Here is an 18584-nt window from a genome sequence, read left to right as displayed (position 1 = left end):
CTATGTGTGTTAATTATTTAACAGACTGGAAATCTCTAACAAGTCAGAAAGTAAAACACTGCGAAAATATACAGCATTTCATTCTATTGGGTCGCCTCTGTTACCCCTGTTACACAACTACATTCAGCCTACTCTTCGTAGCATTTTAATCTGTCTGCTTTACAGTCATAATGGAAACACAACCATGATGGAGTCGCGCAATGCAAAAGATCAATCGTCATTAGCAGATTGCTATACGTCAGGAAATGTAATTTAGCGGTAGTCTACCTGTAAATGTTGAACGAATGAATGATATTGAAATACTGATAGCCATAATGACTGCTGAAGGATCATTACAGTATTATGAATCTGAGCAATCAGGAACCAATCGATACCAATTTAAGACCAGACAATATCCCTCTCTAGTGCCAATTTAGATCAAACAGGTTTTAGTTTTTAATGATAATGATGATAGTTGGAACAAAGCATATTCACACATATTATTAGCTTGTCTTTAAAATACTTTACAACATTACTTGCAAATTTGTAAAATCAGTGATCACACACTTGTTATAAATAGAAAGTCACAGAGAGGAATCCTATCTCAGTCCTATTAACAGGATGTCTGTGCCACAGAAAAGAAGCTGCAGGAAGAAGGAAGGTCTACAATGGATAGTATAGGACAGAAAAGGCATTTTTCAACATGTTTTTTTTCAGAGATGTTTTTTGCCTGGACTTTCTGGGAAACCTGAGACATATTGAATCTGAGGAAGATAAAATGTTCCTCCAGAGTGTGTGCTATTTGTGCTTGGCTGCCTGTTTGGGTTGAGTATGTGTGCATGGCTGCCTGCCTTTCTGTATCTTTCTGTGTGCATGTGTGTGTATTTGGCTGGAAATACTATCTATGCTCTATTACACCAAGGCCCAAAAGACACAGAGACTTATCAGGGAGACATATCAAACTCTTGCCCTCAGTGGTATCGATTCCCTCAGCGTGGACCCAGTCGATCACCCGTGCCCTGGGTGAGTCCCGCTCCCCACAATGCTCAATTTCACCCCCACCTATCACAAAGCATGGCCATTTTGTATGACTAGTAGTAATCATTTCCAACAACGGAAATTTAATTTGACATTCCCCGTTATCAGAAAGGTATTGATCCCACCCTGAATGGGAAGCAATCTGAAATCTTGTTCTGTTTTTGTTATCTGTCTCTATATCATCTGCTGTCCAATCAGGTGGCATTTACATCTGTCTGATAGGCTGAGCCACGTGCCGCCGGCTCTGCTAGTTCCTTGAACTGCTAATGGCAGACTAGTGCAGATGGACTGATGTTGGCTCCTCAAGGAAAAGACTGAGGTCCATCAAGGATGCTGGGACAAAACAGCTGTCTCCACTGCCTGCCGGGCAACCATCTTGTGTCAACACATACAAGGCTGCAATTTGTAGACACAGATGGAATTTCTTCCTTGTCCTTTCAAGAATATTATTCGCTGTTTAAAGAAGAGCGAGTGTGTTTAATTTTAATGAGAATGGTTTGAGGCCTCAAGGTAACAATGCTCGGTGCTTATGTACTGAATCACTCTCAACTTGGATCTTGCGACGTCAGTGAAATTAATCCTCATAGATGATGATAGACAGCCGGCCGGTCTTACCCACAACCACTCTGACTCACTTACACAATGCTTCGGGCAGGAAGCCTTCCATAACCCTGACCTGGCCTTCAACCTGGCAAGCAGCAAAAAAAAAAAAAAAAAGAAATAGCACTTTCACTTCTGACCCTATGGCTACATCCACACTACTACTTTGTTTTACAAAAAAAACGATCTCCACCGACACGGGCGTTGCAGCATTGCTTTATAATTGATCCGGCCAACAAGCCTGAAAATATCACATGTCTATTCACATACACTGGGAATGCGGGTGCCGTTGTAAACAGAAAGTAGTTTGGATGCTTAATTGCAGAAAATACATAGTATTATAGTGCTCTTTAATAATAAAAGGCTGTGCTTGATACTTAAGATCTAAAATCTAATGTAATCAAATGTACTTTACAATGAACACTTACAAATCATTGGTCATGATGGCGAATCAGGGAAGTCTTGACTGCTCAGACCCAAACAAGTAGCGAACGAAAACCTACACGACTTTCAGTAGCGTTTCTAAACTCTGTGTTTTCGGTGCTCTAAATGTAGTGTGAACGCTCAGTATAAATGTAGCAAAAGATATGCGTTTTAAAATGGAAACGTAGTACAGTGGGTGTCAGTTTTGTAGATTTCCATGCCACTGATTTATTGAGACAATAGAAGCAGAGTTGTGGGAGAGCAAAGTGGTTCTAGCCCTTATCATTTAAGGGTAGTATCCACCATACAGTGTGTCGCCTCCGGACTGGGGGGGTGCAGACCACAATTAGGCGCCCAGATGGTAAAGAGACTGGGATTAGATTGCTGGATAATAGTAAACTCAGCCGGTTTGCTCCAAAGGGTAATTTTGCCCCAGTCCAAGTAAAGGACTCTACCATCAACGCCTCAGGGGTGGGTGGGGGGATTGAGGATGCAAGATATTTCTCATAGATTCTGAAGTTCATCCTCCTCATTTAGACCACACTAGGGGATATAGATATCTTCCCCAACATCGTCTGGCTCGAGAGGACATTCTTTTAATTAAGACACAGTTGAATTCCCTTTGCCTTCGCAGATCGTCCAACAACCATCTTCCCTATATCTGTAAAGCAGCTCTCGCTCCCCTTCCAGATGTTCGTCATGAACTGACCCAGATCGCACTTCCTGCCCCCTGTCTAAATCGGCTGTAGAAACATGTGTGACATGATGTTGAGACACTTGGACTGCATGTCAACAGTGTGTATCATAGCAGCGTTGGCCCCAAAGCTCTTCCTGTCCCTGGCGCTCATGTGTGTCATCTTTACAGGGCAAATCCCTGCCCATGCGCTTTTTTTTTCTTCTTCCCCCCCCATCAGCGTCAGCGAAGCATAAAACCATACAAAGAGTGCATGCTGTCAAATCTTCTTAGTGTGTGTTGTGTGTGTGTGTGTGTGTGTGTGTGTGTGTGTGTGTGTGTGTGTGTGTGTGTGTGTGTGTGTGTGTGTGTGTGTGTGTGTGTGTGTGTGTGTGCGATTGTGAGAGCGTGTGTTTACACCATGAGAGTTCAGGATGTTTTCAGAAGCCGGGGATTTACTCAGCTCAGAGTTATTTTTCTGGCTGTAACATTTGTTTTACTATTGACAGGCAAAGATTGCCTGCGCTTTATTGCCACAACAACTTCTTCTGAACAGTTTCTCCAAAAGTTTTACAGCAAGTCCACATCCTGCGACTTCCACACCTTCTCGAACACAAATGCAAGCGCAGTAGCGCAACTATACACAAAAACACTGGCAGAACACAGAGTGATGAAAGCCCCAGAAAAGATCAATCATTATATATCATTAGTGCTATAAATATGTTAGTCCATCTTTCCACTACTTGCTTAGTTCCCCTGTTCTGTGTGTGAGCTGTAACACATGCTGCGCAGGGGCCTTGCTCAGTAGCTAAAGAGCAGAGCGCTGTCATGTGTTGATTATTTTTTCTTATTCTCCTCCATCCTCCTCGCTCTCATTAATCTAAACAAAAGAAAAAAGGAAGTATACTCATGTTTTACGTTTACAACATGAGCTAGAATGTGTGGTATTGATTGCTTTGTCTTTAGTGACAATGGCTGTCGACCAAACAAATGTAGATGAAAGTAACTACAGTGCGTTTGCAGTGCAGTTAAACAGCCAGCGCTTTGATTTACAACACTGCAGGTTGATTTTTTTTTTTGTTCTCCTCCCGTCTGTCAATCGCACACCCCTAATAATGCATACATCAACTGTTTTTCCCGTCTGACCTCATTCACAGACTCCTTTAGCCTTTTTTTCTTCTTTTTTTTTTACCCCAGCTGTCTCGTGGTTACATCACTCATCCCTGATCCCCCTCCTTGTCCTTGCTCCAGATTATCCCCTGTTCCCATCAGCTTCCTTCATTAGGACCAACTCAACCTGTACCAGGACTCTGTGAATGCTCGGCATTGTGGAACAGCACAGCTACTCCATTAAATAGGCACTCACTTGATAGGAGATTTGTAGCCAATATCCTGATTTGCATTAGAGAAGGTAAGGAAGTGGTGTGGCTTGTTAAGGGGCCTGGTTGCCATTGATCGGTGTCCATGCTGTGTGCTGCATGTAATGAGAGGAGGGTGGCAGGGGAGGAGGAGAAAAGGAAGTAGATCTGCATGTGTATGCTGTTGTCAGATTAAAATTGGGATATTTACTTAATGTAAATTAAAAACATGAGAAGATAGAGGTAGAAACCTGCTAATTGGTTTCAAGAGGGAGAATGTGGATGCAAGGAAGGTGTGGGAGGCATTTTGGTTGCTGCCACTCATCTAATCAAACAAATCAATAGCGTCCATAATAAGGAGTGGTCCGAGAGCTGTGTCCTTCAACACTTCTGCACGCCCCAAAGTCACAGCGCCTCGCCCTGCATCACTTAGCCTGCTGAACCGGAGGCTGCCATTAAATATGAACCGCGCATCAGTCAGCCTTCTGCCTCAGCGTGCAACCACACAAAGGGTAAAAGAGCACGGCCTGATAATTTGCCCGCTCAGTGCTGAAGTTGCCCCCTACACCGAGCCGAGACAAGGTCTACAAAGAGAATTAGATTGAGTGTATTTATAAAAAATGTACACAGAATGCAGCGAGAGGTGTTGGGAACCTTCTGTTGGAGTTCAACATTACAATTAGCTGCTTACTTTGGGTTACCTGGTAAGTAGATAAACAACTTCAGGGGATGCATTTGTTTCACAACAGTAACAACAATAAAAAAATAAAAACTTGCATATTTTAGCAGCTACGCAAAATGAGCATCAGTGCCACTGAATTAATGTGTTTTCCTTGTTTTATATTGGAAGCTATACTCAGAGACCCTGAGTGTAGTGAAAATAGATTCTTGTCTTCTGCCTTAGGGCACCTAAACGTGTCTTTTCAGATTTGGTGATGGCTAGGTCTATGATCATTCAAGCGCTTCAAATTACATCAGGATGAGAAGGGGAAGGAGGTACATGGGAAATGGAAAAAAGAAAGAAAATGATATTCATTCTTCCCCCTTATCTACCTTTTACATCAGTGCGTGAAGATAGGGCTTAGAATAGGTAATGAGCTCAGGCCCCCGTTCTGCCACACGTGTGGGTAGAGCTGGGAGTCGCGTCTGTCATCCAGGTGCTGCAGCATCTTATAGAAGAGCAGTTTAACACTTACAGAATATTTTTTTCTCACATCAGCCTGGAGAGGCTCGTCATCATCACTGCACGGCCTGCATGCACTGTTTTGTGAAATGTGACATGTCTTGTGTTCAAGTGCTGCACTTATGTGGCCCCAGAGGTCATTGCAGCATGATGCGTCACAAATACAAACACACACACACACACACACACACACACACACACACAGACACAGGTACACAAGCTGACAGACAGGAGATGAAGAGCACACACATAAACTCCCAGTCAATCCCAGGTACAAACACATGGGAGCTTTTAAACACGCATGGCAGGCCAAGGTTAGCAGGGGTCAGCAGGTCATCACGAGGGGAGAGGGGAGCTGAGGGAGAGATGAAGGCGATGGTTTATAGTACTGCAGCCATATGAACACATCAGAGAAAATCTGAAAGGCCATTAAAACGCCTGCTTTTATGGGTGTAATAATCCCTCTCTTCTGCCTGGGAGTCCAGCCATAGCTCCAATGACCATCCGGATTAAGTGGGAGGTCTGACAGGAGGCAGGCTATCAGCTAATGCAGGGGAGCTCTGAGAGCCCAACAGGACCACAAACATCACATAATGCCAGGGCTGTTCATACAGGTCCCAACAAGGCGTTTGCTATAGAGCTGAACACATACGGCGAGCTCGGGGAAGTGCTTTGACAGCGACACAGTGTTCAGCGTTTTATCCCGGTTGAAATATTTGAAATTATGACCAGGAGGTTCAAATGGCTGTAATTTGAGCCTATTCAGGCACATCAAACAAACAGGCAAAGCAAAAGCAGCCTTTTATTGGGTAATTGTACCCTTGACACACCTCTTCATTTCAGCTTGCAGCTTAAGATAATGTTCAATAAGTGTTTTAATTTTATTTATTTTTATCTCTGACAAAAACTCTTTACAGTGATGTGACTTCTAAAAGTCTTCAGCACATCAAGATCAGCAGACTGTTATCGCCAAACTTCTCTTTCCGGACTATTTAATTCTATTTAGCTCTGTCTGTATATCTGAGTATTCAGCTGCGACCAGTTGGCATCATAGTCGGTACATTGTTTTAAAGAAAGGAGAGCACAGAGTCGCAACACACAATCATGGAGCTCACTGCAGAGATTAAGACTCTGCAAGGTTTAGGTATCCCAGCTTCAACCCTTCCTCATTTATTTATTTATTATCTGCAAAGAGTGAACACAATAATATATTTTGCATCTTATAATTTGTTGTGCGTCACATTGTGAGTGTTGCAAACAAAGTCTGTGTGCTTTGCTGTTGTTTTGTTCTTGATTATGTCCAACGTTCTTCATCTTTTTTGTCCTCACATGCAGACAAGGAAAATACAAATTATGACCTGCAAGATTTATAGATCATCAGCTTCAGTCTGACATTACTCACCATAAAACTATTGGATTGAATTATTTTGAACAGTTAAAAGCTGAACCACCTATAATTTCCAACACCTACAGGAAACATCAGCAACGATTACATCACCATTTCTTCCGCGTTCAGATGGAAAACACAGCAGCGCAGCACTCAGGAACCATTATAAAGTGTATCTGACTACAGTGCATCACACAGCGCCCAGTAAGCCTCAGCACAAATGCAGCAGGGTAACCTAGTATCCCTCACCAAATTGAGCAGCAGCGACCGAGCTCAGATCACTCTCTCCAACTCTACAGCTCAGGGCAGGACTTCAAAGCCAGCATTCAGCCCAGAGTTGAGCAGCGGTGGTAGAAATTGTTCAAAGGAATGCCGCCTGTTTACTATTGACTTTGCAACAATTACCCAAGCATATGTGTGTGTAATTAGATAAGGCAGCCAGTTGTTCTCTAATGCGGCAAATCAAATTAACTAAAGATGCCACATTGATTTCTTTGTGTTCCCTAAATTATTCATCTTCACTTGCACTGAACCAGCCAGCCACCAAAGAGCTTTTCTAACTCCTCCACACCACCGCGCCTTTGCTCTCTGCACACACTGATTGTTTTGTGAGATCCAACCATGTACCTTTTCAATATTTCTGCTGTAACAATCGGGGCAAATAGACCCTCCTGAAAAGAAAGCATTTGCAGTGTTATAGAAATGCCCGGAATTCCCATTAACTGAGATTGCTCTCACCCCCATCATTGTTGTCATGTGCGTGCATATCTACGTGTGTGAGAAAGAGAGGGGGAGAACATTCGCTTTCATGCGCGCACACGCCTGCGTGTGTGTGTGTGTGTGTGTGTGTGACAGCATACACAAGACTGCTGTGAAAATTCATGAAGCACGCAGGCTGCAGACAGCCACGTCTCAGGCTGCTCCATTGACGTCCTGTTCTCTGGCATGTTGCACACGGCGAGATCAATATGACCTTACCTCCACCACCCACTCCTTTGAAACTTAATTACTGATATTCAGCTACAAAGTCATCATAGCCTGGCTGTCAATATTCATTGGGGATCATTACGGGCCTAATAAAAGAGGTTATTTACGGGCTGCTCTGCTGACACCGGCCCAGGTCCAGGGATTCAGCTCCAACCATCTCAATTTGTTTTACCTCTCTCTCTGTCTCTCTCTCTCTCTCTCTCTCTCTCTCTCTCTCTCTCTCTCTCTCTCTTTCTCTGTCTCTGTCTCTCGCTCTCCCTCTCCCTCACCGCTCCCAGAAGCACTGACCTGAAAAAGAAAAAATGACAACAGAGGAACGAACGGGAGAGAGGATTGGAGGGTGAATTCTTCTGGCATGGCTTTTAATTCTTTTGGCTGTGTTTGGAGGTTTTTCAGCCCGTGCCAAAAAACACTGTAGGCACCATACCCCGAACTGAATTTGAACTTTGCCTGCTACTGATTTCGCAATCAGACCCACAAAGGGATATTTCATGACATTTAGAAAAATGTTGTGCAGATCCTTGCCGCCTTCCAACAATACAGTTTGAACTTCTCTGTTCCAACATCAATTATTGTGTTTTCAAGGCCGCAGCGCTATTCTTCTGGTTCCTTGACAGAAAATAATTTCATCAGTACCAAAGTTTCAGCAAAGAGCTGCAGAACTCCCTCTCCGAACATTGTATGGCAACATGGCCTTGTGTGATTGTGGGACACTGCTATATGTTAATTCATTCAATAAATCAATAGCGTCACTGTAATTGAAATGGGTGGCCAACCCGGTGTTGAAGCAACGTGTCAAAGAACTGAAAGGTGGAACAGTGAACTCTGTAGATCAGAAGAAGTACTGCATCCAGAACATCTCTCTCTCTCTCTCTCTTTCTCTCTCTCTCTCGCTCAGGCTCACACACTCTCACACTCTCACACATATCTTTTTTCTCTCGCTTTCAGTCTCACACACACACAAACATCCTTGTATTGCAAGCACACACACGCTCCTCTGCAGTTCCCTCTTAGTGTCTTGATTAATATGGTCCACTTTACATCCGTACACTGGATGCCAATGCACACTGTGCTGCCTTCCCTAAGCAATTAGCAGAGGGGCTCCACCAGCGTTGGATTATCAACAACAAGATGCCTCCTGACGCGAGCCCTAAAGCCTGCTGACTTATTCATATGTGTTTACTTTAAAAGCCTCTGCCCTGGTTTTTGTGGGTGGGCTGCATCAGAAATGAATTTAGAACGACATCTGGGGTAAGAGGATAGGGAAGGATGAGACAGACATTGAGACACATGATGCTCACACAGAGGTCACTGAGAGGGGATGAGGTCGGGCTTGTGGAGATCTTGTGGTACAAATAACAATATAAGTGGATTGGGGAAATAAATAAAAATCTGTGTCTGGTGATGCTACAGAAAGTGTATTACATACCACACCATACGCACATTGGTCAATTATTACCTGTAGCCTGTTAGTTGCTTTCACTGTTGTGGGTTTTGTCAAGCATGATCAATAAATGAACCAGTGGTGGCTGGACTCCCTTCACACCTAAATGTATGCTGTGACAGATACTGTTATGTTTTGTTCTTAGTATTTGCATGCTCTTCATACTCCCACATTCATGTGGGTGTATGAATAATTAAATGTACTGTCAGAATCTCATTTAACACTATCACATCTGTCAACTCTCTTTCTGTAGGGATCCCAACAAGCCGGTTCCCCAAGACACCAAGTTCATCCACACCAAGGCCAACCGCTTTGAAGAGGTGGCCTGGTCCAAGTACAACCCCCAGGACCAGCTCTACCTGCATATCGGCCTGAAGCCACGCGTGCGGGACCACTACCGCGCCACCAAAGTGGCCTTCTGGAAACACCTCGTGCCCCACCTGTACAACCTCCACGACATGTTCCACTACACCTCCACCACCACCAAAGTGCCCCCGCCAGAGACCACCCAGAACACCTTGTCCACCAGGAAAACCTGGCCGTTCAACACCAAGCGGCCTCCCATGTCCCCGGCCTACAACAGTGAGGACAAAGACACTTGGAGTGACGAGGAGGAGACGGGGCCGCTAGTGGTGGAGAACCAGCGGGATTATTCCACAGAGCTCAGTGTCACTATTGCTGTGGGAGCCTCGCTGCTGTTCCTCAATGTGCTGGCTTTCGCAGCCCTCTACTACCGCAAGGACAAGCGGCGGCAGAACTCCGGCCACGGGCAGCCCAGCCCGCAACGCCAAACCACCTCCAACGACATTGGCCACCACGCGCCCGAGGAGGAGATCATGTCGCTGCAGATGAACCAGACGCACCATGAGTGCGAGGCGGGGAACAGCAACGAGGGGGCACTGCGCTTGGCCTCGCTGCCCGACTACACGCTCACTCTGCGGCGCTCTCCGGACGACATTCCCCTAATGACCCCCAACACCATCACCATGATCCCCAATTCCCTGGTGGGTATGCCCAATCTGCACCCCTACAACACCTTCACAACCGGCTTCAACTCCACCGGCCTGCCGCACTCCCACTCAACCACCCGCGTATAGCTTTAAGGCCAGGGGCAGCCGGTGCAGACGGGGGAGGAGGGGAAGGAGGAGGAGGAGGAGGAGGAGGAGGAGGAGGAGGAGGAGGATGAGGAGGAGGAGGAGGAGAAGCAGGATGAACGAACGGAGGAGAGGATTGTGTTTTATAAATATCACAGGGAGGGGGAGGGCGGGGAAGGGCATGAGTCGGATTAAAACGTGAAGAGATTTAACTAGACTTTTACTACGAGGAGAGTTGCTGAGAGCTCTCTATGGATGTCAAGTTGTGCAGAGCTGCCAAAATCAAACTTCTTCCCTTCTCCTGATCGGGGGAGGGGGTCTTTCTGCAGTGTTTTTTTCTAAAATAATCATTTTAAAAGCCTTTTTAAGCAGACTAAGGAGATATCAACACTTATCTTGAATTCACAACAAAAACAAAGAGAAGTGCTTTTTATTTCCCATCCCTTCCTCCTGCGGGAGACACATCTCGAACAATGGCCTCTACGACAATATTCGCAAATGTTTTTAATTGCTTCTTTGTTTTGTTTTACGTTTCAATGCCTTACAAAGCTTGTTCTTTTTTGTCATTATTTCTATTCCCTGAGACTATTCCAAGTGGAGTGTGTTAGAAACCGATACGACTCAAAGATGAGAGACTGAATCCAGGATGGGAACCTAGAGGATATTCAGATGTAGAGATTTTAAACCCATTTTGAGCAGCTCATTTTTTTTCTTTCTGTTGCGTACCAACACAACAGCCACACAAATGGCGTTATCTTTTTTTAAATCTCATATAGAAATGATTTGTCTGGGACAGCACTTGCCTGGAGATGAGAAGGCAGAGATAAATACTATGTTACTGTGATTGTTTTGTTAAGAAAAAAAGTGCATCTTTTACAGCCAATTTATCTGTTAAGCTATCTGATATCTCCACAAAGTGTGCACGTACACATGCTGCTTAGAGCACCTGTGTGTTTGTGTGCATGTGAAAATGATTTCTCGTTCCTTGCGCGCAAGCGTGTGAGGACAAGATAAAGGAAGAGACTCATTGTCGGAACTTGCAAAAGCAAGAGTGGCGAGCGAGTGAGTCTGTGTGAGTGAGACGGTGTGTGTGTGTGTGTGTGTGAGTGAGTGAGACGGTGTGTGTGTGTGTGCGCGCGCGTGTCGTTGCACCTGTTTGGTTTTTTTTGTAGGTTGTATAATGTGGTTTTTGGGAGGGTGGTGGGGGTTGGGGGCTGAGTACTTTCTCATGTTGTTGATTTCCGTTCACCACCAGTAGTGTTTCTGCTGCGTCTCTGGGTGTATGTCTTCGCGAAATAGCACTTTCGTTATTTTCAAAGTTATATATGTCTAATTTTGCTTAAAGGTTACAAAATAAATATATTATTTTACGTGTAAGAGAAAAAAAATAGCTACAGATTCAACTGAACTAACTGACATGATTCCATTGACTTTGTAAGAGTTCTTCCTCAAAAGCAGACAGTGGCCTGTTTGCACTGAATAAACCTCCATCAGTGCACACTTGTATTTCTTTGAATATATATATATATAAATATGGGCATACATACATATATGTATAGGGCTCCCACTTACAAAACAATTAAAACAATGTTCAGACTGCAAAGCACCAACACAAATAATTTCTATGTATTGTTGTTGCCATTTGAAACATCCAAAAGCCAAGACTTCTCCAGGTGTCTTTGGAAGAGCTCTATATGTATATTTATGTATAAAATATTTAATATTTATTTATGTATACCAGATGCATACATGCTGATTGTGCCATGTGCCAAATTAAAATTGTAAAAAATGAATAATATAAAGTTTTACAAAACTTTTTTCTCTTCTTGATCAAAGTTCTTTTCCTCCCTTTTATGACTTTGTATTATTTCCATTTTGAATGAGTTAAAAAGAAACATTCTTGCAGCAAGTGAAAGTCTCCACCCAGGACTTCCTCTCTACCTCCCCCTTCCTCTCCCCTCCCACTCTTCCTGCCTCCCTCCTCTTCACTTGCTGAAACCTTTGAGAAAAACAGGCTAACAGCTTGGGGCCTATCTGCGTGCATAACTCCAGATTGTACTGTAATTCATGCAAAGTAGTGCTGCAGCAATGGGAGATTGTGAAGAGATTGCCTTGATGTACTCATATTGCATCCTATTATATTTTATTCTCGGGGAGAAAACTGGAGTTATTATTGATTCTGCGAGTAAAACTGACAATTTTCATCAAGTGTCTTGGCGTAGCACAGATTGTCTCCTGTCCTACAGCGAAGTGCAGTAATGCGACCTGACCAGTGATCCTCAGTGTTGCAATTCGTAGATAGCTCATGCACATAGACCTCAACATTTTTATGAAGTATTCCATTACAACTTTCCCTGGTATTTAATGATTGGAGATGCAGCAGAGCGAGAAGCACAGTCTGGTCAGCTCATCGCTGTTCCTGCCAGTCGGGGTTATGTGAGGAGAATTGCTCGGAGACTGATTTTTATGAGTCATCTCGTTTTTGCTCATCGTGCCATATATGGGCCTCACCTCCTAATTAGCTAACCGTCTTCAGCTAAGCCTCAGCCACGAGGAAAGAAGCAGGCTGGTCTCTACCTGGAGCTGTCTCACATAAAGAAGCATTTAATATAGTTCAACTTGTTCGTGGAAATATCAGTGTCACATTGTTTTTTGGCATGATATGAATAAACATTATCGATTGCAATTTGATGAGCAAAAATACTTTATTAAATGCTCCTGCTCCTGCCTGCTAAACAGATTTGAAACTTTCTAATTGGATTGTGTCCAATTTGATTCACCCAAATTACTTAAAAGCAAAATAATTTTTAAACTTACCAATACCTAGACATTGTTAGTTCTATTATATGTCACGCTTTTGAGAAATGTGTCTCTTTCTGCAGCCACCTCAAAGCCAGGGGAGTTGGAGGAATTTAGTTTGTCATGCTCACAGCATTGAAATGTGTCATTTAACAATAACAAAAAAGGAAGAAAAAAGATCCACATTCAATTTGGTTGAAAATTGTTCCAATAAAACTGTTCACGGTGAGGTGTGTGGGTTATTCAGAGTCACAAGGACACCGCTACCGTTGAATTATTCAAAGCTCAATCAATATTTTTGAACTAACAATGGTTCAAATGCCTCGCGTATGTCATTGGGGATGAACCCACACATAGTTATGCAGTCCTACAGAGCATGTTGCCATCTTTAAGCGTATTGTTTCAGTTTATGGCTGGAAACTTTACTTCAACCTGTGGTTCCTTTCACTACTCTCATAGTTTCCTTTCGAGACACAGCAGGCTTTCAGCAACAACAAAAAAGCACTAATCCACCACACACTACTTGACCTGCTACCAAGCACACAGACAATATCGGCAACCAGCTGGTGAACAGAGCGAATAGAGCTCCTGGATGTGCCCAATGACCAACTGTTTTCTAACGTAAGTTCACTTTATCAACTTAAAATATGATGTTGTGTGGCCCAAAAAAATTATTTGGGTTGAGATAAAAAATAATGTTATGCTGTTTGCACCACAAACAAGATGTAATCTGCCACGATGTGGCTGAAAAGCCCTATAGATCTTTTGTTATAAATATGTTGTCTTTTCTTTGATTGTCGGGTTATTTGAGTGACCCAAACCTTTAAGACAGAATATAAATCAAAATAGTGCCCTCTTTTGATCCGTTTGCAGTGGTGGGAGGTCAGTTTCCATTGGCTTCATCTCACACGCACATCCTGTGGCACAGGGCTAAAATTGAGTGGCGGAGTTGAGAGTGAAGTATCAAAGGGAAGAAATGTCATGAGAGTGCAACTTGTTTTTTGCCATGTAATTTCCCCATATGCTGTCAAAGCGGACAGATTTCACTGAGTATTGGCAGGGGTAGATCTGCTGGCCTTGGGGACACGGTCTGGGATACATTTCCCTGTGAAGAGCCACATGAAGTGCAAGACCAAAGGGGAAGACCATGGAAAGTGCAGTGGTGTGGTGTAGTGAGAGGAAACGGGGTCGAAGTCCTTGAGCAATCAGACACCTGGAGGCTGGATGAAATTAGACCAACCCCCCTATGACAGGAATCACCACAAGTAGAAAAATGGGACAGTTATAAGCGAGACACTTTTCCACAGTCGAGATTTGTTTGCAGTTCAGTGAGTGTGCTTCGAAAGTGACATCATTCAAGGATTGGTTGGATTACCCCGGTGGGGTTTGTGACTGCCTCCTGCCTCGACAGCATGGAAGACAAACCCAGACTAGGAAATGGATGTGCCAAATTACACAGGGCCACCCGCTGGGAGAGAGCTGCAGGTGTGTGCACGTGTGTGTGCGCATGTGTGTGTGTGTGTGTGTGTGTGTGTGTGTGCAGAAATTGAGAATTGTATTTCTACCGTGGCCAACGTGTTGTTATCTATATTTCCATCATCCTCTCCCTCGTCCTCATTGCTCTCTCCTCCTGTGTCTTATTCATCTTTACTCTCTCCTTCCTCTTTCATGCAGTTTTTTATTTTTTTATTTTTTAATCCTTCCCCATACAAAATGTGATCTGAGCAGCTCTACCTCTCTCTCAAACGGACACAACGGGCCCATTTTCTCTTTCTCCTGCTTTGGAAGTGCCATATTCTGGACTCCCTGCTCATTTTCAATCATTTAAGGTCTAATTTTGTTGAGTTACTATGTTTCTCTGCTGACTAAAATGCTAATTAAGATTACTTATTGGAAAGCCAAGTATAGCAAAACTATTGTAGTTCAAATGTAAATAGCCTGTTTTTCTCTAAAGGGAAATCATTCTGCTTTCTGTCAAACATCGATAATCTATTATTTCCATGTGAACAAACCTCTCTCGACAATTTTCTTTTGTACCCACAGAGCATAGAGAAATCACTGGCATATTTTCAGGCTTTCCTAACAAGAGCCAACCTGTGCTGGAGCTTTTTTGGTGGCATCAAACCCAGATACTCACACATTTTTCACTAGAAACTCGAACTGATACAACAAAGCCAATGGTGTTTGAGCCCAAATACATCATGATAAATCTCTGTTATCTCAGTGTCATTGTACAGATTACTAAAGATGCCCTGTTACTTCTATGTTTGTGTCCATAGAATGTATTTATAATCTCGCAAACTGGAGTAATCAAAAATAAAATATCTATTCTTTCTGTATCTTATTGTGGTTCTCATGAATATAGAACATGACATTCACTTTCAGCGGGCGTGAAACCAGGAAGTTTGGTGCTGATAATAGTGTTTTTGTATATTTTGTATCCAACAAAATGATTATAGAGAGTTGTTTCTAAAAATTAAGTCACACAGCTTTTGCATGAAAGAATGAGGCCAGCATATTTTATCTTTTATTTTTGAATCAACAAATCCACCAACAATAAATTTATCCTGCTAACAAGTACTGACTTCACAGCCAGAGGTATGGCATGCCTCTGTGCCATTGAACCCATTGCAGTCCAAAAACTATTAAAAAGACAGAAAAAAAAGAGCCAGACTGGTGCATTTGGTGACATATTCTTTAATTACAATGAACAAACACAGTGTAGCTCCTTCCTCACAGCTCGTCAAACTAGCGAAGCAAAGAACCACATGCCCCAGCATGGAGCTTCTGTCCAGAGAAAAGGCTGCTGCAGAGTTGTGTAAAAATAAACTAGATTATCACCCAACGGTGTTGCAGTTTTATATGGTTTTAATGGTTTTTGGATGGCGATGGAGATCTGTGGCGCAGAGGCATAAGCTACAAGCTGTGGCTGCACAGACAGCACTTGTTAGCAGGATAAATTCATTGCTGTGTTTTGGTATTTTTTTTGGGATTTGTTGGTAAATAATAATAATAAAAAAGATGAACTAACACAAGCTTAGTCCTTTAATGCAGCTTTGGTTGCAGCAAACTGTGGCAGCACTGTAAGAGTGGAACAAGCTCAAGTGCAATGTACTATTCAACAGTAAAAGGGGATGGTTTTGTTTTTATGGAGGTCTAGTAAAGAACAGCAGAAGCCCATAGTTCATCTAGTACAAGCAGTCCCGCCTGCAACCGGCCTAAAGCTGCCTGTCGACTACATAATGATCTGCCCTCTGCAAGATGGATGGCCTGGAGATACCACTGAGGCTGCTGAGAATAAAGCTTGCACGCTCTAAGTGTGTGTGAGAGAAGTAACAACAGCGGGCAACAAGCACATTGTACGCCTCTACATGGTATCTATTCTGTTTCCTGTCCAGAAAACCCTGGTCCCTCAAGATGCTGTTTAACGACAAATTTTTCCTACCTAACAAGTACAAACTTCTTCTCCAATCCCGCTGGAAAACTGGACTAACAGTCCAGTTTTCCAGCCGGAGAAGAGGTTTCATGGCAAGATTCACCACTTCTAGAGTGTTTCGCTGCTTCACTAACTGCTCTTGTTATTCACAGCATTATCTTACAGGTTCAGAGCTATTTTGAAGAGGCGTTCCTAGCCAGCTGAGGCCAGACCCAAGACGCTATCTCTTAGTTACATCAGCTGGAGTTCACCATCAGATGGCAGTCCACTAATGCCTTTCTCAGATGTGGCTTACTGGTGGCAGAGGAAGGTTGCGTCAGTGGACCTTTCGTGTATGAACTCACTCGCCAGCCTTTGGTGCTCACAGAATACAGAGGACTCCCAGAGGACTTCCCGAAAGTATCTTATCACTTAGATCACATTACAATGACTTTCAGTGGCACTCAATTTGATTTTCAGTGCTAATCCAGGCTACCAGGCTTTTCACAGATCTTTCAGATCAAATACACTGCAAGTTTCACATCAATATCTGAGCTTACTCCTAAAAAAATCTGCACCATTTTTTTATGTGAAAACTACTGGAAACATCCTTTGAAGTTAAGCCTATTTTTGCCCCAAGAGGCTGAGACGTTCATTCGTCAGTGATGCCTAAATGTTAGTCCTGTGAAGTGAATTCTCCAATTTTTCTGACAAATTGAATAGATGATTGCATGGTAATTTTTTAACCCAAATAGCAGATATTGTTAAAACTTAATCAGAAAGTTTAATAAATGTCTGAACTCACGAAACTTCTACAAATGTATTTTTAAAGATGCAATAGTTTTGCTGATGGGAATCTAATTTGAAGCCCACCATATCTCAAAAGGGTCCGTTTGCCTTCAGTGTTTACGCATTATATACAATACACTTACAATACAGTACAATCTACGCTCTGCCGTAAAATACATTTGGAGTACCTGTTATGTTATTAGTTGTGGTAAAAAGATGACAGCTAATCCATTAGAAATAAGCATCATCTCAACCACAAGAACGTTTCACACCACTGAAAAACATAAGAAAATTCAGCAGCAGTCTGAACTCTCATTTCTCTCTAAATGTTGTTTCTATTCTATTCGCTCTCCTGAAACTACTGATTCACTGGAAACATTTTCACAGCTGTAAAGATGCACTGAGATGTCTTTGTGTGACTGACAGCTTCCCATCTTAGTACGATGCAATAAAGAACATGTTTTTTCCTGCCCACTAGGTACTGGAGAGCATGGCATTTGTTAAAGTGATGTTCATTGTCACTTCCTTTTACACATTCACATCTTTACTCCCTATTCTCACCAGTGTTCAATATATAACCAGAGCTTACATTTTACATTATTTAAAATACAGAGGCTCCATAATTATCAAAAATATTTGCGCTCTTTGATAAACTTTGTGTTGTTGGCTTGACTCAGTAACGATTTCGAGTAAATTGCCTGTCTGAGTTGAAAGAGGAAGGGTGAAGTGGTGTCGAGAAATCCCCAGTCAGCAGTGATGTAATGGCTCATTTGAAGTCCAGTGAAGGCTGGATGAGTCACATTCTTCAAGAATGAACTCCTCTGAAAGTAATTATACTGCTTTCCTGTTCTATACAATGAAGTCTGGAGCGTAAGAGACCAAAACAGGAAATTACATGGGCTATAGGTCGAGACTTGGATTTACGTGACAGCAACCACAAACACATCCAAATAAGCCATGAATATGTTTTCATTGCACTTTTAAATGAGGGAGTAGTGATTAAGTTCTCCTGAATGAGTCGAGTATTGGCTTGTAAATCTATTTCACTTCATAATCAACAGAGGAATTATTAATGTGTCCTGATGCTTTGAAAGTTTTTTTGCATCAGTCATTTTGGTAAACACAGCAGAAAAACTGTTCAAATGCTAAATTATGATATGTTTACAAACACAAAATGCGGATTTTGCATCTTTAAGATAAACTCTTTAATTAGTATACAAATATCACTCAAATAAAAAAAGTAGTGGACCGACCAACCAACTGACATTGCCATCCCAGAGAGGCTGTCACGGCTAAAAAATGTAACTATGCAAGACTGTTGTATAGTCGCGTACTGCCCTGTTATGACATTAAATTAAAATAACCAAGAAATTGTTTTACAGTATTTATGGCTTACAAGAATAACTCACTTCCCT

At 42.7% G+C, this 18584-nt stretch overlaps 1 protein-coding gene across 5 annotated transcripts in view; it reads left to right on the top strand.

The window, feature by feature from the left end:
• The window catches only part of nlgn3a (neuroligin 3a), a gene marked incomplete at both ends in the record, with an annotated part of 92383 nt that extends 82214 nt beyond the window's left edge, over positions 1-10169 (top strand). For all 5 annotated transcript variants that reach the window (XM_079228214.1, XM_079228213.1, XM_079228212.1 and 2 more), the window contains one exon: positions 9326-10169. In XM_079228214.1, the coding sequence (XP_079084340.1) occupies positions 9326-10169 (844 nt within the window). The remainder of the gene's footprint in view (positions 1-9325) is intronic.
• Between the last annotated feature and the right edge of the window lie 8415 nt (positions 10170-18584).

The sequence above is a fragment of the Taurulus bubalis genome (genome assembly GCF_910589615.1).
Source record: "Taurulus bubalis genome assembly, chromosome: 13".
In the NCBI taxonomy this organism is placed as follows: Eukaryota; Metazoa; Chordata; class Actinopteri; order Perciformes; family Cottidae; genus Taurulus; species Taurulus bubalis.
The sequence above is the reverse complement of the archived record's forward strand: the minus strand, read 5'-3'. Positions and strand labels throughout refer to the sequence as shown.